The 21,779-nt window shown below is 32.8% G+C and overlaps 3 protein-coding genes across 6 annotated transcripts; all 3 read left to right on the forward strand.

Annotated features, from left to right (window-relative positions):
• Positions 1-70: 70 nt before the first annotated feature.
• Positions 71-3,840, forward strand: LOC116342289 (cytosolic carboxypeptidase 6). 2 transcript variants are annotated; one of them, XM_031769806.1, is made up of 9 exons: positions 71-388; positions 827-1,074; positions 1,133-1,227; positions 1,288-1,396; positions 1,473-1,580; positions 1,665-1,781; positions 1,848-2,096; positions 2,164-2,473; positions 2,538-3,840. In XM_031769806.1, the coding sequence occupies exons 1-9, from the start codon at positions 382-384 to the stop codon at positions 3,140-3,142; spliced, it is 1,848 nt and encodes a 615-aa protein (XP_031625666.1). In that variant the 5' UTR covers positions 71-381; the 3' UTR covers positions 3,143-3,840. The 2 variants fall into 2 exon arrangements, with proteins under 2 accessions (XP_031625666.1, XP_031625665.1); XM_031769805.1 differs by lacking the exon at positions 71-388 and adding an exon at positions 667-741.
• Positions 3,841-4,654: 814 nt separating this feature from the next.
• Positions 4,655-7,060, forward strand: LOC116342420 (transmembrane protein 185B). The gene is made up of 7 exons (XM_031770026.1): positions 4,655-4,951; positions 5,040-5,110; positions 5,251-5,356; positions 5,421-5,676; positions 5,874-5,970; positions 6,048-6,305; positions 6,375-7,060. Exons 1-7 carry the CDS (start codon positions 4,914-4,916, stop codon positions 6,602-6,604), a joined length of 1,056 nt encoding a protein of 351 aa, XP_031625886.1. The 5' UTR covers positions 4,655-4,913; the 3' UTR covers positions 6,605-7,060.
• Positions 7,061-9,918: 2,858 nt separating this feature from the next.
• LOC116342294 lies at positions 9,919-18,167 on the forward strand. Of its 3 annotated transcripts, none has more exons than XR_004201240.1 (12): positions 9,919-10,069; positions 12,074-12,193; positions 12,272-12,481; positions 14,290-14,368; positions 14,472-14,503; positions 14,624-14,644; positions 14,735-14,776; positions 16,232-16,486; positions 16,716-16,942; positions 17,040-17,049; positions 17,189-17,350; positions 18,073-18,167. XR_004201240.1 is itself a non-coding variant. In XM_031769816.1 (11 exons), the coding sequence occupies exons 2-11, from the start codon at positions 12,100-12,102 to the stop codon at positions 18,084-18,086; spliced, it is 984 nt and encodes a 327-aa protein (XP_031625676.1). In that variant the 5' UTR covers positions 9,920-10,069; positions 12,074-12,099; the 3' UTR covers positions 18,087-18,167. The 3 variants fall into 3 exon arrangements, 1 of the variants encoding a protein (XP_031625676.1); XR_004201241.1 differs by having other exon boundaries at positions 9,920-10,069; positions 16,232-16,384; XM_031769816.1 differs by lacking the exon at positions 17,189-17,350 and having other exon boundaries at positions 9,920-10,069.
• Positions 18,168-21,779: the final 3,612 nt, after the last annotated feature.

Genomic DNA, 21,779 nt, shown 5'->3' on the forward strand with positions numbered 1-21,779 from the left:
TCGACCAAACATTTATTGCATTGCGCCACATATGACTTCACGCTATGATATTACATTGAATTGTGTGATTTAGAAGAGGCGTTGGTGCAAGTTGCGTTAGATTAACTGAAAAAAATCCTATTAATGTTAATCAACTGCTGAAATTGATAGAAAAAAAAACTAGAAATTCGTGTCGTGTTAACATGTAAAAAGTCTTAAGTGAATATTCAACAAACTTTAAGGAAATCGAGTAGCATGCAATCATTTCATAGTGCATTTAATCGAAACCCATTTTAAATTGATTCTAAGCCCGATTCAATTGCGAGCTCGTTAACATAGGCTTTTGTGAAACGTATGATATTGCAATATGCTAACTTGATAATGTGTTGAGGATTTTGTAGCATGTCAGGTGAGTTTCTTGTGGTCGATGCCTCTTTCAATATAAAGCATGGGAAAAAGCATAAGTTGGTGTCAAAAATCATTCAACTTTATTGCATTTATAAATCCATATCGGAAACTATGCGATAACATCTCCGTTAAAACGCAATCCCACACGTATATGCAATGCATTACTCACAAACATGTGTGCATGCACAAATTACAAATAATACGATGCAAAAAACTAAGAAACTATAAGAAATTGTTCATATCGTCATGAGTTTCTCAGTAGAAAACAAGTTACACCGAGAAGAGCATTCAAAATGATGCTTGTACCAGCTTGCGATCCATTAGAGCTACGCTCGATGTATCGCAGGGATGAAGGTCGAAAGATCAAATAAATTCCCTAGTGATAACCATTGCTGACCTATTAAGCGGTAATTTTTATAATATTTTTTTCTATTTTTAGATTCAGAAGATAGTGATGGTGAGGGCGGCCTAGGTAATGTGAGCCGAGTGATAATCCGACCACCGGGCCATAGTGGAAAAGCGAAACGTGGTCATTTATGCTTTGATGCAGCATTCGAAACCGGAAATTTAGGCAGAGCCGATCTCGTGGGCGAATTTGAATACGATCTTTTTCTGCGTCCAGATACATGTAATCCTCGATATAGATTTTGGTTTAATTTTACGGTTGACAATACTAAACAAGATCAGGTAAATGATATACCTCGAGTGTTTTATATTTGATTAAAGAGCTTAATATTTGTTGCAGCGTGTTATCTTCAATATTGTGAATATAAGCAAGAATAGAAATCTGTTTAAATTTGGTTTGACACCAATCGTAAAATCATCAGGACGACCAAAATGGTAACAGTTAAATAAACTCTTGTCATCAATTGGGAATAACTTAAATATCTATGTTTTTAGGCAACGAATACCGAAACATCATGTATTTTACTACCGATCACCGGTGCACCAAAATCACTATGTTCTAAGTTTTGCATTTGCATTTGAAAAAGAGGATGAAATATATCAGGTAAATATGCAAAAAAATGAATAAAAAATTATACAATGTATGCAAAATTATAATTTCTCCACTTCACTAATTTCAGTTTGCAGTTGCTCCGCCCTTTAGCTACTCACGTCTTCAAGCATATATTTCTGCGCTGGATGGACGATTTCATGATAAATTTGAACGCACAACGCTCACCCAAAGTCTGGTAAGTATATGTGCAAAATGTATTCATCAAATTATATCACAACAGACCATGAATGTAAATAATTCTTCTCCACTTTGCGTTCAGCAACAACGCAAGCTTGAATTGATAACCATTGATCATGTGCCAAAACCTATGAAAATTGATTCGAAAAATGCCATTCGCGTCATTGTCGTACTGGCAAGATCGCATCCAGGGGAGTCTGTATGTTCAAGACATATTCTCATTATAATTACGAGTATTTATTTATTTTAAACATTTATATTCTAGGTAACGTCGTTTGTTTGTCAAGGTTTTTTGGAGTTTCTTCTCGGATCACATCCGATTGCCACTATCTTACGAGAAAATTTCGTGTTTAAAGTTATTCCGATGGTTAACCCGGATGGTGTTTTTCTTGGTAATAATCGATGCAATTTGATTGGCCAAGATTTGAATCGTGCTTGGAACATTGCAACGGAATTTTCTCATCCCACTATTGTAGCCATAAAGAATATGCTGAAGGAACTAGATTCGTCTGAGGTATTGTTGTGCCAGATAAATTCGTTCCACGCCAGCACCAAAACCTTTTACAATTTATTCATTTTAGAGCTATCAGATTGATTTCGTATTAGATTTGCACGCCCATACCACATCAATTGGTTCTTTTATTTATGGAAATACGTATGAAGATGTGTACCGATACGAACGGCATTTAGTTTTTCCAAAACTTTTATCATCAAAAGCGGCCGATTTTTCCAATATGATGTTTAATGCGGATGAGAGGAAAAGTGGATCAGCCAGACGTTTTTGTTGTGAAAAACTAAGCGATTCGGTGAACGCTTACACATTGGAAATATCGATGTGCGGATATCAACTTAAAGGAACTCAAATTATCGCTCAGTATACGGAAGATGACTGTGAGTATTAATATTGTATTATCAACAACAAATAACTAACTGATATTGCCAAAAATCTTTATAGATATGCGATATGGTCGAAATATTGTCAGAACATTGCTTCAGTATTATCGATTCACAAATATACTGACTATTCCAATGGTGAATGAGCTAAAATCAAAAAAACATCGACCAAAAACACATCGCTCACGATCGAGAATTCGTCAGAGTCATGTTATAAAACCAAGACCAAACACGACTCGAGCATATGCTCCAATAAGTTATAATGATTTAGAGTTATTGCGCGACTACAGTTCTACATCGAATGAGTGCTCACCGACCAGAAGTGGATTTGGCTCACGTTTAACGAAAAATATCTACCTCAATATAAATGCATTACCAGACCATCACAAACCCGATCAATATTCATTGTTATCAATTCATGCGTCAAAGTTTAAGAATTTGGATTTCAGCGATTCAAAAAGCGCAAAAAGCAAGAAACTAATTGAAGACAAATGTGGTTTTAGTAACGTTGGAACAACAGACGAACTACTAGTTAATGTTCCGCCAAAACCAAGCCTATCGATCATTGATTTCAATCAATTGACGCGAGGTGCTTTGGAAAAGGCAAAACGATCAGCGTCAGAAGGTCGATGTCGCCACAGTTCCAGAATTGATGCATTCCGCTGACCTGATCAACAGATATGGGATGATGACAAGATGATTTGATTCATGACTTTTTGGATTGATTTGAGCCTCATGGAACTTTCAGCCTCATATTTTATTGAAATGAATTCATAAAATTGTAAAAAATTGGTATTAGAGCTGGGTAAAATTCAACTATCTTTTAAATTTAAGTAAAAATCTGAATCTACAAATATCATCCAAGGCTTTTTTCGTATTATCTGGATATCCAAACGAGCGCCTATTTAGACGAAGTTTGTTATGAAAATCCAGGTGATCTGGTTTATTATTTACTTCTGATGAAAAACGCTCTTCTCCAAATAAACTTTCCGTACTCAATGTCGCAGTATCTAATTCATAAGACATATGCATCTTTTGAGATGATTTTTTAAAATAATTCTTGACATGTCACGATATAAATTTTTTTAAATTTTTATTTGAGACAAAAATAGTTTATATTACATGATTCAAATTCAAACTTAGGTGTACCACAAAATAGAGTGTTAATGGAATTATTGCCTCGTTCCTCATAAAATTTCAGTAGTTCGTGTTCATCTAAACGGCTAGAATATACTGTTTCATCATAAAGTAAGCGTGGCTGAATAAATAAACAATTTTTAAAACTTTTATCACAATACTGCACAATATGTTCAAATTCAGATAAATAAACAATTGATTGAATGTTCCAATATTTTCTAAGTTCAGCTAGGTCGGTTCGTAATAAAAAATGATCAAGATTTTTAAAACAAACAATTAAATAAACAAGCGTTTCATCATCTTCATTCGACACAGTCGATAAAATTAATGGAAACATTGGTGCAATCACAACACCTTGACAAATGCATACGAGATATTTGTGTTTGGATAGATATGGTGACCAAACAAATTCACCGTAACATCCATTCCACTTTGTAGTCTTAGTGGGACTTGAAATCGAAACATTTTTACATTTTTCGTACTTTTTTGGTCAATAGCAAATTGAATTGTCGATAAGTTCCATCAAATAAATTGACTTTTGCATCTTTAACACTCTTTAATTTGCTATTGAGTTGCCGTTGAGGTTGATCAAATACACAGTTATTACAGCCGGAGTTGCAACACTCTTCCTCCGTCAAAGTATCACCCATTTTGTCATCATTTCTTTGTTTTAACGATCGAAAATGATTCTAATTCCAAGAACGCTGTATCGTTTCATTAGAAAGTATGTATTCATTGACATTCCTGATGTTTTCATTTCCAGCCGACGTTTAAATGTTAATTCATCGACTCTCCAACAGATGACACTACGAGTTGACGACTTAACGACGGATTATATTAAATATAAAAATTACAATGTTTCGCTAGTAATTTCACTATTTTGTTGAAAATTCATTGTAAAATTTTGAAAATATTAGCTTTATTCGTCAGTGCATGATATGAGACGTCTTGGTATTTTATTTTAAATTAACTATACCCACTTTCCAAATTTCGTTTTCCATTCCGTTGACAAATGAACTGTCAAATGTTCAATACTTTCTAAACAAACAAATGCGCACATTATGTACGATTCCATTTGAATATAACACTAGTAATCATAGTATTTGAAAGATAGCCAAAACATTATCAAGTTATTTAAATTGAAATAAATTCATTCACTCGTTCCGAATCCAATCGAATTTCAAAACATTTACCACAATATATTTTACTCTGAAAATCCGGCGAACATGTTTCATTTTTAATTAAACGTCACTGAATTAAATAGAAGCAATAGCAAGAATTACATAAAAGTCCATTTAATATGGATTTACAAACGCTTTTGATGGATTTTAATCCAAGGTAATGTGAGATTCAATTTATCTCAAGTCATTTTTCATTCTAAAGAGTGTTATTTATTTTTGATATTTGTCATTTTCTTTACTTACAGCAAGTTCGTTGTGCATAGCTGCCTATTTGTATTTGCAATATTATTCACACTACGAATGGATAACATAATAAGTGAGAAAATTTTCAATGCATCGTAGTTTGGCATAATTTCTTAATGAAAAAAACACATCATTACGATGGTTACTGTATTTGACAGCTATTCTGATGTTACTTTGGTGGAATAATTCTAAACTTTTGTTTATTTCCGATAGATTGGAGCTACTGGGCCGTTTTCATGCCAATTTGGATATGGAACGCGATCGTTGGTCTTGGAGCTCTGTGTGGAACATTCGTTTGGTGTCGGAATCCCCATTATCGGTAATACAACAGATGAGAATTTATATAGACATCAAGACTTACATATAAATATTATATTTTGCAGACTTGAAGGTGATTCATACGTCCATTTTAAAGCAATGCTCATTTCATTCTCACTGCATCTCATTTTGCTGATGTTCGAGCTCTTGGCATGTGATCGTTTGACGTCAAATATGACGACAAATCCGCATCCATTGTGGGTTATTGTATTTGTTCCGCTAATATTCGGGAGTGTGGCAAGTGTTGGGGCGTGTGTGTGGTCCGTTAAACATGATCGTTCATTTGAATTGGAACTATTCATGGCTGTTAATGCACTGCAGGTACTATATCATTTCCTTTTAAAAAAAAGAAATTGTCTACCAAAGTGTAATAATTGTATGCATTCATGGCTGAGAATATCTGTGTTAGTGTGCTTTACGCATTCCATCAAACTACTCGTATAAGCACTCATGAATGGTAGTCAGTTTTCTACAACTTTGTTTACCAAACATTTCATTTTGATTAATTCTCTTTGCAGTTTGTATTCCTTCCTTTGAAATTAGACGAATTGGTTTCTTGGACATGGGAAGTGGTTTTTGTTCCACTTTGGATCGTTTTGTGTTTAAGTTTAGTTGGTAAATATAATGGTTCATTTATATCTTAACGTTGTTTATTCAAAATATCATAATCTTCTTTTTATAAATCATCAAAGGTGTACTATACAGTGTAATATTCTGTGGAATTTTGCTGCGAACACCGGAGGTATCACAAACGCAACGACGTACAGCGATTAATTCGGCAATCGGAAACTCTTTAACGGTCATTCCAATTTTAGTTTATCAAGTTTTACTCGCCGACAAATTGGATGGTGATTTGACATCACTGCCATATACAGTTATATCTATACCACTTTTTATGGGATTGTTCGCCTTGATATTGCTCAGTTTCAATTCAAAGGGTGGCAATAAATGTACGTATACATTCTTCATTTTTATCTTTATTTTGTTTAATTTTTCGAATTTTTCACATTGATTTTCAGGGTGGTTCGGTATACGAAAGACGTTCAGCCAGTTTCTATTGAGTGCATTGCCATGTCTTCAGGAATACGGAAATATTGGTTACCACAATACAAGAAATCAAAGTGTACCGTTGGACTCGACAACGGACGCTGAAGCAGGCACTCGTAGTAAATCGAAAGATATATTGAACAAAAAGTGCGATCAAATGAAACCAGTGGTTCCGATTATCAGCATCGATTTGCCCGATTAAAATACGAATTCGATCTCTAGACGCACAAAACACACACTTTGTTTAAGTTATGTACATCAACATTTTTGGTTCTTAATTCTCATTCATTCGTTGTAAAGTTCTTTTAAACTAACCAAAACATCTCAATTTATGAGTGAATGCATGCATCAAATTTTACTTTTCGTTTAAACTACACCGAAACACGTAGATTTTGGTTTAGATAGTGAGTTCAGTTTTCTTCACCCCGAATTCATTCGAATAAAACTATAAATATATTTGAAAGGTTGAAAATGTTTTAAAAAAAAGAGAGAATATATTTATAACGAAAAGATAGTATTTTTTATATATATAAATCAGCGAAGAACTGATGCGATGAATTGTTGAAGTAAAATCGTAAAGTTTTTGCACTTGTAAGAATAGACACATAAAGCATAAAAATGTACAATATCAAATATATTTTTTTCTTTTTTAATTTCACGAACAATATTTTGAGTGTTTTTGAATATTCCATGGCAATTATGAAATTTTTGGCGACAGTTCTCGCTTTACGATGAAATTGAAACCAGCAAAGTATATACATTTTGGCAACATACCAAATGAACGTGATCATTTTCACTGTGTGCGCGCTATGGAAGAAAAACGATATTTTATTTACAACACTATTTTTTTCTGTTAAAATTTAGTCGAGACAAGTTGTGGGCTTTACATAAGGCCATTGGTTTTCGTAATACGTGGTTCGTGCCACGAAAAATCTTTTCTTATATATTTTTCAATTTTCTCGTTTAATTAAAAAAAAAACACGCTATTGAAAGACGGAGATGGATTGAGAAAATACTACGCTTTGACATGACTACAAATTTAGCCAGTCGCGCTGCATGTAAAACAACTTTGAAGACAAATAAAGTAGCGTGACCGATGCATCACTTCAAAACTCAAACAACTGCAATAAATAAATCAATTGGGTCAAGATCAGTGAGTCAAATGGTTTGACAAGTCCATTGGAATAATGCATGAAAATGTTCATTTCAAATTTATATTACCTGAAATTCTAATCAACATTTTTCAAATGCGACGAATGAAAACTTTGAAAAAATTCTTCAAATAGATATGAAAACGAATATTCAAAACGTTTGGTATTTCTTCTGTTCATTTTTGATTTGCAACGGTGGCATGTTTATTCTTGTGATGAGCTGCAGGCATTTGGCAGAATATAAAAGTATTTTGACTTGACTTTTTCGTGAGCAATAAACACATAACTCAAATTTAGAGTCAGCATCGCAATAGTTTTGGTTTTAATTTCGGCACAAAGGAAGTGAAGAAAAAATATTGAAAATTTGTCATTAACATCATTTGAAGAAAAAAAAAACAATAACCACACGATCAGTTGTGTCGAACATGCTCTTGCGTCAAGGTCTAGCTAAGATCATCGAACGTCATTGGCTAAAGAAAGTTGTGATAAATCAGCTCTTGAATTCGAAAAATCAAACATTCGAAAATACAATCTATCAAGCTCTGGCACATTGTTTCAAGTAAGGGGGCAGAAATGAATTTTGCAAAACAAATTTTGTGTATTGTCGATTTATGGCGTGATTCGCGACTCTTTTCTTTTTCATCGAATGTAAAACAATTTCACGATATAAATAAGTTAGTCGATTTCATTTTCATTCTTTTCATTATAAATGCGCGCTCAAACGATAGAAGGATAAACAAAATGATCGTCAAAGCCTTAAGTTAAGAGCTTGCTTGTGCGATTTCTATTTTAAATAGACGTAATCGAACGCCTACATTCATGTTATTTGACAATTTTTTCCTTTACATCATTGCTTTGCAATCGTCAGGTTGTATGGAAAAATAAAGTGTGCACATCATTTTTGTTCGGAATAATATCTGATAGCGGCGCGTGTTTGTATAAATCACAACAAGATGCACAATTCAAAGGCCAAAACCGAATAGATGACGCAAATCTGATGATACGCATTCGATTTTTTTAACGTTAATCTGTTTATTATCCCTCAACCAAACTTGTGTTTGATCATTTAAATCCGGGATAAAAATATACGTCCAATGAGTTCATTGCGATTGACTGTGCATTCACGTTTTCTTTTCCAAGTGAAAAATTGAATGAATGAAAAATATGAAAGACGCTTCATTGCTACCGTAGTAAACCAGCAAATTGTAACTAAACAACGATATGCCATATTCAGTTAGTATTCAAATTTTCAATTCATCGTTTTTCATAACAATAAATGTGAGGGGAAGCACTCTGAGGTATTGGAGAAGCAGTCCTCCTCTTCAGTAAGGAGCAAAATATTAAAAGTTTAAATTAAATTAATAATATTATGATTTTAGTTATTTTTTTCAACTTTTAATATTTTGCTACTTACTGAGAAGGAGCTTTGATCTTTAGTGCTCCTAAGGCTTCCCAGAACGCTGCTTCTCATATGTCTCTGAAAAACAGTCTCTGGTTTCTAATTTCAAAATAATGGATTATAAAAATTTTGCACATACATATACGTCCATATTTGAGACAAAATGCCATTAGTAGAATGTGATTTTTAGTATATTGGAGAATAAAATTTCGGTCTGCAATGAATCTAATTTTGTGTTTTAAAGATAAATATGTTTTTGATATCATCACTTGATTTTACTACCCAATTTTAATACCGAAAAGAACAACAAAACTGTTTATAGATTTTCTAGACAAAAAAACAAATCTTCATAAACATATTTCAAATTCGTGCAAATTGGGGATCAAAAGTGATTGCGTCATTTCATATTTTAGAAAAATTCCTCATTTTCAACTTGTGTTCACCGAAAATTATTTATTTATTTCACATATAACAATAGGATGTAATTTAAGTATGTATCTGAATTATCTTTGTATTGAAGTGAAATGAGTAGAGCTGGATGACTGGAGGACTTGGTGAGAGAAAGAAAAATCAAACTTTCTCTTGAGAAGCTTAAAAATGGTCAGTTATTGAGCGCAACGTAATAAGTTTGTGGTGCGTTGGCGATGTTTACGTACCTAAATGATGCTTGCGTATCAAATGGTTTTACTTGCACACCACAAAATATCCCATTCAAATGTATTGGCTCGGTTGCTGTTATTTATATTTTAATATGAGTCGATTTGATCGTCTATTTTTGTTTGTGTATATGAATTTATTTTCTTTACACAACCGTCCGTCATCGTCATCACTGTCAACATTAAAACGATTTGCCGAATGAACGCGATCGTTTCTACGTAGGATCGACGAAACCACTTTTTTTTTTGACTAAATTCGTTTGCCAAATCGAATTTTTGAGTGTGAAAAGTAAACATTCACACCGTTTTTCGTTTAGTAGATTTTTTCGGTTGGTTCGGTAAACATCATAGATCAAAAACTTAATAAATTGAAAATCACAGATAATTTTTATATCTTCATTTTCATTAGTCTCGATTTCGAATTAATTTCGATAATTCATAAATTTTTCTCTCAATTTCTGGTAAGAAACTACACAAAAAAAAACAACATATCATACCAAATTACAGTTCTGATTATTAAAAAAAAATTAATTGGGACCAAGAATTTTCTTTTACGAAATCAATTTTCTCAAGAAGTGTGTGAATTTATTCGAGTGAATTTTGTGTTCAAAAAAGTTAAATAATAATACGATTAATAAATTTTACCGTTACTGAGATGAAAATTCAGTATAATGCCGTACTCCAATTTGATTTGAGCGTGCAATGTGATGTTCAATTATACAAATTCCATGAAGGATTTTTTTCGATAGAAAAGATTGATATAATGTCATGTGTCCTAATTTCTAAATGCGAGTAAAAAAGAAAACAAATTGCAACAGAAGATTTCAGCAACGTGGAATTAGACCATTAGCTATAATGCAAGAAAATGTTGACAAAAATAATGGTGTTTTTGTGTCAGAGAGATTAAAAAAATAGAATTGAGACCCTAAAAAATAAGACATTTTATTCAATTGTGTATCAAAGTCATAGAAGACTCCCACAAAATGTTCTCTTATATAATACAATACAGAGACGAAGAAAAAAAAGAAAAATGTGCGCCCACCTAATTTGGATCCCATCCAAATTCACTGCAAATAGAGACACGCTCGGATTCAATGAAACCACTGACGATGACTTAACGTTACAATAAATGTTGAAAGAAATTAAATTTTCAAAGAAAAAAAATGAAACGCCAATTTTCATTTGAACGAATTTCTGTGTATATTCATTTAATGAACTGTGATAACTCTTTCAATCGCCTTGTGTCGAGACATGCAGTGCAATTGATTCAGTCCATCTTTAATTATCTCTTTAATATTTATTCGACACCTTATTTAATGATTTCATTTCCACTGTAAAGAAAATCGTAAATGAATATATAAGCAACACTTCTTTTAATGCATCAATAGCTTCCTTTCATTCTAAATACGTTGAAAAAAGTGATAAGAACCAGCTCAAAAACGAGGTGCATTTATGAGCAGTGCAAATACACCTTTCTCGTGAATATTTTTAAAATTGAAATTAGCTCACATGTCAATCAAGCAAACGGGCAAGCAGATTTCATAAAATTCATATAAAAATTTCATCAAATGACTCACTATAAAAAAAGGATAAAGACAAAAAAATAGACGAAATACCACAGCGAATAGAGACCTTGGTGAAAAGACTCTATGTAAATAGTATTGGCCTTGGTAATGGATTCAATCGGGAAAAACCGATTTCAATTCCAAGTTGTTTGAATTATTCAAACAAATCAAATTGAATACAGAGAAAAAAATTGATGTGGTTCTATTTATAACGGTTCCATTGCGAGCCACAGCTCGAGCCACAACACATTTCGGCCGTGGAATTTGCATATTAATTTCGTTGGCCAGTTTTATGTTTAAAAAAAATACGTCCGATTCGAAAGGAAAACCTTATTCTGATTTTCGAATGTTTGTTGTTTTGAGCATGCTCAGAGCAACAAATTATTTCAAATATGAGAGCAAATCCAAAAATAGATCGCTCTATAGAATGGAACACTCGCATCGTCATCAAAATTTAAAACGACCTTTCAATGTATTCGTCATTCAGACCTAATAAAATGCTGCTTAAAATATCTCGATTTCGACGAGCTGAGGCTCTCCTATACGCAGCATGAGCTCAAAAATGTCGCTCAATACTTTCGTCAAAAGAACATACCGACATTTGCTTATATTCATAATGCTCGTATACGTACGCACATTCGGCGATGACTTTACACTGATTTCAACACAGGTTACACAATAGCGATTTCTTTTTGCTCACCAAAACTTACGTAAAAAACTATTGTTGTCACGAGATCATTAAACGGAAAACATATTGTCTAATCGTAAATTTTGTGAATTTATAATAATGTGAGCTAGCACAGTTTTATAAATTTAAATCATACATGCACCTGTTTCAAGTTATAAAAAATCACATAATTGTAAAAAATCTTTTTCCCTTTTTTTCGCCTTTATTTCTAGCGAACGAGAATACATAAATCGCAATCATGTCATTCAAGCAACATTTGGAAATGATCGGTCGTAATGAGACGCCGAGCAAAAAAGCCAAATTCTGGCAATCCTATGTCAGATCGCTTAAAGGTATTTAAATGTTAAAATTTCAGTTTGGAAAATTGGAATGGTGTCAAAACAAAAAAAAAATCGCTTGTTCGAATTTAGGTTCGGATGATATCCGTGCCCACGATTCACCAAAAATAAACTCCTGGAGACCATTGAGCGCTGACTTGCCACCATTGCGTAGCATCTATGATGAACCGAGCACAGCATCCGAAAGAATCGTTGGTGCTGGTTACCGTTACTTGCCAGTCCATCGCGAAACATACGGTTATTCACCACGACCAATCTATTCGCACCACTATGGAAGACCCAGTATGTATAAATGACATCATCGTTTTCTATTCATTCATTCAATTCAATTTGCATTCATTTGCTTCATGAAAACAAACACCTTCATTTTGGTTGTTCATCACAAAAACAAAATGCACCAACTTATTGCGTGTGTATGTGCTTTACTACTATTTTATTTCACTCACTCTATCTCTACTTCAGTCTAAACATCATTTAAATTAACAAAACTGCCTGGATTTATCGTTCGATTTATTTTTATATTGTGTAAATTACATAACTTTACGATTATGTTTTTGATTTTGAAAGAATATGTGACCTTATCTTTATAAACTCTCATCATAGTGGGAAGTTGAAAATTTCAACTTGAAATTAACACTTCTGTCACGTTACACTTATTTTTTTTTCATTCGCGGGATTTAATAAGAAATTATTCATCATTGTTTCAGTTGTTTAAAGCGTTGCAACTACTATAAAATTCAACAGCTTTGTTATCACCAGCCAAGAAAATTGCAAAATCTATAAATACAATGCGAAAAAGTGAAAATTTTCATTTATAACTCAAGTATAGCAGGATATTTATTATTTGCTCATATGTTTTCCGTGAATAATTTAAAGAGCGAAAGAGAATGAGGGGGGCAAGAGGGCGTTGATAGTTTCTTTTGAACTCAGTAAAAAGGAATGCGGTTGATGATTGTTTTTGTAATTAGTTCGTTCGCTCCTTCATTTCAAATGAAAAGCTTTTGTTTTAAAAATAACTCGTATTTGATATAATGAGCGGGTGCGATAGAGTAGCATACTTCCTTTCACGTATACGACGATAACAATGAATCGTTTGCCAAAATATCCTTTCGAACTTCATTCTAATTTGTATTTGTTCCGATTACAATTTAATGTGTCATTTATCAAACTTGCTTTCTGTTTATTACATACACACATACACGCATTGAATGTTGGACTGTGAACACACCAAAATTAATGGCACTAAATTGCAAAACACGTTTAAATGTTTCTCTCAAATGATTTTTCTTCACTTTTTTCTTGCAGCATAAATAAATGTGCACAACTTTCGCACGCCTATAAAGTAAATTTACTTCGGAATAAATGTTAGAATTTGCCGCTAAATTCCAAATTATTATTTTTTTTTTTTTTGTTATGAGCTATTATGAACGTTTCTGGCATTTAATTTGGCCGAATTCAGATGAAAATTCATTGCACACCAATTTTGAAAAGACACATGCCCAAGTCAAGCAACGCTATCGACAGCTTTATAAAAACGCACTCTCCTTGATGAAGCTTCAGTTTTATTTTATTTTTGCAACACAACAATTTGCTACGAGCTACAACAACCAAACAAAAACTACACACAACATCTGCAATATATACGCATTATACTAACTACTTGCCAAATGATAAATAAATAAATGAAAGAGATTTTATTATAATTTGCAGATATTTCATCAGTTTAATTGTTTAAAAAAAGATATAACGAACGATTTTGATTAATGCTTTTTAAATATTTTTACAAATGCAATTTATTTATTTTAAATGAGAATTTGCAATAAAAGGAATCGATGAAATATTGAAAATGATATAGCCACTAAACAATGAGTTATATTGATTATTTAAATTGCAAACAGTTGAAGCTTGTTTTTGTATGCGCACGAAATGGTAAGAAATCGCTTTTGAAACGAGGAATGCAACCGCTTTTAATGAGTCCATGGCCAGAAATGTAATACTTTTTTTTGCATCATTTGCCAAGTCATGTTGAATTTTTTTTCTAAATGTTCATGTTTCAAATCATAATTTCATCAATCGAACGGTCTTTTCAGCTAGTGAATATGCTCACGTGTACGATGCAGAACGTGCTTGGTTTGACCACTTGCAAAGAATGAAGGACATTGAACGTCGGTAAGTCTTGGTTGGCCTTCTTACAAAAATTAACGTTAGATTTTTGATCATTAAAATTTAATTACGATAGAGACACTTTTTCACTGACATTCGTTATTTACAGGTACCCATCACGTTACGGGCTTTACTTAAAAGGTTATTATTCTATTTCATTAGGATTTAAAAACTTGAATTTTTTCAAATAATTTTTGATGTACACATTTTTTTCATCAATACTAATTCTAATTTATTTATTTATTTCTGTCACTCATATAGACAAGCCAAACACAGTTGTAGGTGAGTTAAAAATCATTAAAATTGTTGGTCATTAAATTGCATTCTAATTTCCAAATTGTCCATTTTTTTCACATAAAAAAACACCAAAAGTGCCACAAGAATATGAACCAGAGGATAAACTGCTCAAGTCCGGTAAGGAATAAACGGTCAAACTCACTTCCTCCATTCTCGCTAACAGAATCGCCCATACAAAAAGCAACATCAAACATATACAAACATAAAAATGAATAAAATACTTTTGATGAAATAAAAAAAAATGAAACAAGAACACGAAAAAATACATAAAAACAGCACAACATTTACACGACGCAGGTCATCGAATAAGATAACACTAACCAAGATACATGGAAAAACTACGAAAAAATACGAAAAATCATAAAATATTCAAAAAAAAAAAATATTGAAAATATGTAAATGGTTTTTACGTTGTTGAGCTTTCATTTTGCGCTTCTTACTGACGTGATATGACCATTTTCTTTACACAACCTATTGTCGTTGCGACTCGAGACTACATAATTTCTTCCTTTGATGTTTTGTCTCTTTTTTCTTTCGTTTTACATCTGTCTGTCTCTTTCTCTCTAGTTTAATTTCCCCAACATCATTTCAAAGGAAGAAATAACGTGTGAAATGTGTTTTAAATATGTGTGTGCGAACACAAGTCAAGGGTTGAAATCGGCATTCGATGTCTAAAGAAAATCGGTGAAAATTCCAATTAATCTCATGTTTGCTTCGATTCTAACAGCAATTAATTATTGAGTTGTTTATTTATCGTAGATATTTGGAATAAGCGCAAAATGCAGGCCCAGCCACGCAATAACTTAATTTAATACGAACTAAATCTTATTTTACGTAACTATTATTCTCTTTCTCCCACGTTTTGTTTATTGCCCAATCATTTTATTTTATTTTTTAATTTGGTAAAAGCTGCGGAAGCTCTTTTTTGGATTAAAATGTTTATTCCGGAGAAAAGAGTATTTAGCAAGAGCAATAAGCTCAATTATTTTGTTTTTTGTTTACTTTTTTATCAGCATTTAAATACACTGGACATTTCCAGTATATTTTTCGTTTAATGCAATATGTAAAAAACAAATTCTTTTCCGAACGACTTGAAAATTATCCCGAAATGAAAACAAAATTGTTTATTAATAATTTTAAATATTTTTAGATGATAAAAACTTTAAATATTTTATTATTCTAAATTACTTAGTAATGATGGAACCATGACGAAAAGCAAAAATAAAGTGATTGCGAAAGCCACCGCCAAAAAACATAATTTTTGATTCGCCCTTCATTTCAAAGCACTTCTTTTCTTCTTCCCTGTTTCATACTTATTCTTTTTTTTATTTTGATTATCTGTTTTCATTCTAATGAACACTCAGTCCGGAAAGTATCCACATCAGTTCCCATTTGAAAATCGCTTCTGCTTGCAAATGGCTTCTCGGAATATTTGGTATATTCAAATGACATTTTCTGCATAAAATATGTCTTGCTTAATGCTTTCCAGTTTACCAGCAGTGGTAGCAGTCATATCCGAAATGATGACAAAACAATATCTTTTTGCGAATATGCAATTCATTTTCTTTGCAGGTCGTTCTGGACGTTCACCATCACGGGCCTTCAGTGTTCCACCACCAATTGCTCCACCACCATTGCGTTCATTGAGTGTTCAACCTCGCGATCTACGTGCTACATCGATTCCACCAATGCCTTCGTCGCCATTGTCTCCACTCGATTTGCTAAGTGAGTATGAACGTCAACCATTTGAAAGAGGTTTATCCCCAACACCAGTTAAATGTGGCCGATGGGCTCCACGCAGCTCTGAAATTGCTTTTGACAGTGACGGTAATTATTTTTTGAAATACCGTCATACATTTTTCGTTTGCGTTTGAAGCTGTGAATCGATACAATACAATGTCACACAAGCATCCCATTCATAAATTCAACATTTTTTTAATGTTGCTGCAAAGCTAGAGAAGACGTTATTTCAGTCTCCCATTTTTTTGTTTTAAAACTACATCGGTGCACATTATTTACAGGTCAAGCAAATTCATACGTTTCATTTACTATTTAGGATTGCCAATTTTCCGTGGAGGATTTCCTCGCTACAATAGCTTAGACAACCTCATGAACCCACGTGCATCATTACCACCAACTGCCTTTACACGTGATCCATTTTGGTATGATTTGGGAGACATAGGACTCCGTCCCTTCCGTGCCACTTCCGAGTGTCCAGCACATTTACGTGACTCGTACTTGTCACCAATCCGACGAAGATATTTGTGGACATCACACCCAATGGTAATTATTGTTATTATTAGAATTTCTTCTTTTCATTTACATTGATTGATAGTTTTCAAAAATAAATAACATGTTTCTATCTTTCCTTTTTTTCCAGCGTCCATTCGGTAAGATTTCATTATGCTCATGTTATGTAATATAGAAAAAATCGTTTGTAAAATAATCGATGTGAAAAATCTTTTCTCTAATTGTTATCTCTTTCCTTTTCAAATGGTTTTGAACAAATGAAACGATTTATTTGTTCAGAGGACGAGCTCTTCGACATCCCTTGAAGTTAAAAATGTGCACACCTTTGCTATTTCATATGTTTCTATGTTAATTGTTTCAAATTGTTTTGACTTTGACCACAATCAAGATACATTTACCTATTTAATCTTTCATTTTTATATTCGAAACAAAGTCTCAATGGTAAGATTTGTAAATAGTTTTGTGTCCTTTCTGTGGTCTGTTTATCAATAGATTCCATTTTCCTGAAAAATACACCCAACAATTAGAACATAATGTTCATGAATTCCATTTAAATAGCATTGAACAATCCTTGTAACTAGCCCGGGACCTGTCTTTAGAAAAACTTATACATCATTTATGCTACAGACTCATGCAAGCAATTTCTTCAAAAAAAAAATTCATTCGAATCTGGCGATATTAATTATTTAACATTTTAATAATGCACAAATATGTAATACGTGAGGTGTGACACTCGAGTAACACTTTAGAACCATCTAACGATCAAATTCAAACCAAACTTTCTTAAAGCTACTTTGCAATGAAAAACAAATTAAGTACAATATGATGTGTAATTTTTTCTGTATTACCATTTCCTGACAAAAAAATATTGTCATAAAGTTTTTTTTCACTAAAATATTCTCATAATTTCAGCTCGATCTCATATGCCGTTGTTTATAACTTTTATGATAAAATTGTGTCTTGATTTTGCATGGCCCCTCAGGTCTCGGGTTAAAGTCGTTTTGACACGACTATCCATTATATTATATTCCAAAATTAGCATGCATTACTCTCGGCTGTGATTCGTCCTTTCGAACCCATATCCAAATCCGATAAAATATTAGTTCAAGGCATACATCTACTTCAAAAACACATTTTCAATTAACTTGCCTTTATATTTTCAGCTCACACCCGATAGATTGATTGAGACATCAAACGATTACCATGGCCATCTTTAAAATGCCGAAAAATTATACTGCACGTCGACCACTTCGAAAAAGAAAAATTGATACAAAAATAAATACAAAATTTACCTGTCATTTCTTCTGCAAAAAAAAGAACAATCTCATTTTTATATCATTTCGTTATTAACCAAGAAAAAATGTTTTAAAAAATTAATAAAATGTCGATGGAAAAAAATTGTGTTTCATTTGGACTACGCGATGAAAGTTGGACTACCCTTGTAAAGAATACACTATGCTTGTAATTGTTCTCGGGATTTTCTCATGTCATTGTCAAAAACTAAAAAAAAACTAAATTTACATAAATTGTGTAAAGCCTTTTTGCATAATATCCGCCCAATGCCAGTCCAACATCAAATATTATTTCACACTTCATTATTCGGTGGTTTGAAAACGGTAAGCATTTCTTTTCTATTCAAATTCGTTAAACCGCTAGCGGTATGAGTTGTGGGTGCATATAATTTTAATAAAACGGTCGTCAAGGAGGTGTTGAGAAGTAATAAATGTCGAATGTGTCAGTTTTTATTAAATTAAATAATCCCATTTTAATGTTTGAAGTTGGGTTTGTATTTAATTTCATTAAATATTCGCGCGAATAAGACAGAATCGACAATGATGTCAAAAAACGAAAACACGCGACCACACGTTTCATCCCACAAAAGCACAGTAACTCAATGATTTATTCATTCATGGATATTAAAATGCACGTCAGTCTTCGTTCACTTTATAAAAATGTGGTAATAATAAATGTTTTAGGCAAACGCAAAACACCCTCCTCCATTTGTTTATGTTTGCTGTTTTATGTTTTTCCTTTTGCAATGAAGCTTACGTTAGAGAAAACACACGATGCCAAAGCCATCGAAAACAATGATGTGCTAATATTAATCGACGGTTTTAGTAACGTACCGGAACAACATTGTTATTACATAACTCGTATGGCAGTGTTCACTGCTATATATTGCATGATCTTCACTGACAGGAGCCATTCAGCATTATGTTTACAAGTCTTATTGGCTGTGAGAGATTTCGAAGGTTTGAGCCAACGACGATTTGGGGAAAGTGAGAGTCAAAAATTTAATAAAGTCATCGTCGTAAATGCCTGAACGTTCGCTTTAAATCCCTTTAATATTAGCATCAAAACAAATTGCCATCATCTTTTCAGTTTGAATCTTATCGTAACACGCATAAAAACCAAATGGATTCCTTTCGAATCGCCTGAATAGCAACCATGTCATGTAGATGTTGATTGAAACCCCAGCGATTTCGTAAATTCCTTGTGCGATAATCGCATTAAATCGGAAACTTCAAACTATTTATTCATTGGTATGAATCTTTCTACAATTGATTTTAGAATGGATGTTTAATCTGAGATTTGGTACACGGTATCTATTTAATTTTCTGCTTTATTACATTTTATTTGTTTTTCTTTTTTCGAAAACGTTTTGAACTTACATTCTTAATTCGTCACTTTATCGATGTGTTTAAAATCAACCGAAACATGAATAAATTGTGATTCAACGTGAAACCCCTTTATGCGTAACTATAAATATCGATGGAATTTGCCTTGAAAATTCAAACCCCAGAAAATTACATTTAAATAAGGTGTGCAAAATTAGCAAATTTATATCGTTAAAATGGTTATTAAATCCGCGTACGAAGCGACTTTTGGTCATTCGTCTGGTTTATATATTTGATTTCGTAAAAATAGCAATCAAACTATTATAGGAAATAAAGACATTTCATTGATTCGATAGTGATCAACGATGTGTTATATTTCGCGTTCATTTGGGATTTTCTCAATAGAACGGTCGAATAACAAAATAACATGATCTAATAGCCTGAAATCGAGGGTGACGGTCGTGCCGCTTATTGTTTGCTCGATAAAATTTTCTCTACACGAGCGATATGAGTGAATCTTTGTCACTATAGCTATATGAAGAAACGAAACATTAATTGACTCTGGCAACGAAAATGTTTCGGGCAAATCATGCACAACCACCTACTGCCAATGCAAACAAGCATATTGACACCCTTCATTCGATTGTTATTTCGCTCTGGTACGCCACGCTCCCTCTCAAACCAATGCTTCTTCTGACTGTAATAAAACATATTGTTTTTTGAATGTGGTTCAGTGCGTATCGAGGGGGAGACACCGAAATGATAATGCACATTAAATGTGTGTAAACATATAATAGACTATAAGAAAAGGAAGATACAATATTGCAGATAAATTGTTTGTATACATTTGACTCATTTACACGAATGGCTAAGTCGATAATGTCCAAGTAAACACAACATACCAAAGTAGATCGTTGATTGTTTTTGTTATTTTTTTCACGCTCACAAATTGTGGTGAGTGAGTGACTTAAAGTAATTTTCGATGCGGTATTTAACCGATGATTTTCATTTAAATCCAAATTTAGTTGTTTAATTTGATTTGCTATAACATTATACATTCATATCATTATTGCGTGAGAAGTTGCAGCTGTTCATTTGATTTGATTGCAGTCACTTGAAGTTTTCTAAAAGGTTACGAGACATTCATTTGGTAATCGTCACATTTACAATGCGCATAACATTGTTCATTTTACATTCGATATGCCATTAAGATGCGGAAAAATTTATTTTGAAAAACTTCCGGAACACTTGTCATTTGATCGATCGAACTTCAATGTTCGTGCTCGACAAAAAGAAGTTTTTCAAAGTTTTGCCAAAAAAAAAAAAAAATACTCCGACGCAAACATTGTCATTGACAACAAATGCGCTCTTCAATTGACTAGTTCATCCTTGTCACTTACAAATGCACGCACATCAATTTACAACAATCACTTTTCCGACTCAAACTACGTCCAGACACATCAAGTATTCGAAACATTCTTTTTTCATTCGATTTTTTTCGCTATCGACGGAGTTTGTTTACGATTGTTTCGTTGCATGTGTTGATTTTGTTAGTGCGTGAAGAGGCAAAAGACCCTTCTTCTTCGAGGCCGGAAGTTAAATTGTGCTGAATTGATTCTCATACGATAATTGTTGGCCGATTGTAAAAGAACACACAAAAAAACTATATAAAAAAACACAATCAAATAAAACTGAACATCGATTTGCCTCTTTTCGGAAATGAAACAAAAAAATGAATGAACAAAAGACAAATGCAATCAAAATAAAAAACACTCTTTTATTGGCAAGCCCTGCTTTGCGTTCGTGTTTATTTCCATTTGTTAATATCCATTATTGATTGAAGTAGCCATATAGATAGAAACAACAATGATAATTGAAAAAAATGCATATCGAAGCAAAAGAATGGTTGACGAAATTAAGACGAACGCAATAACTATCACAATGTTCTGAAACAAAAATAAACATAAAAAAAAATATTTCTACTCATTTGTCATGTTATATCGAAATAAAAATAACATTCAATCATTCGAATGTTGCTACTATGAATAGAATCGGTAAAAGTTCTTAGAAACTGAAGCGAACGAACGTTTGATAACTTTCATTTGCCAGCTTTACTACCGACATTTTTCGTACTCTTCATTTATGTTGGGCGCATGTAAATCACGTATCGTTATTCGTACTGGTATGTTTTACCAACAATTAAATTACAAATAAGTGAGCGCTTTCAAAACGCTCAAGTCACGAAATATTCC

This window comes from Contarinia nasturtii, unplaced genomic scaffold (genome assembly GCF_009176525.2).
Source record: "Contarinia nasturtii isolate CC-2019 unplaced genomic scaffold, AAFC_CNas_1.1 Cnas_scaffold_864, whole genome shotgun sequence".
In the NCBI taxonomy this organism is placed as follows: Eukaryota; Metazoa; Arthropoda; class Insecta; order Diptera; family Cecidomyiidae; genus Contarinia; species Contarinia nasturtii.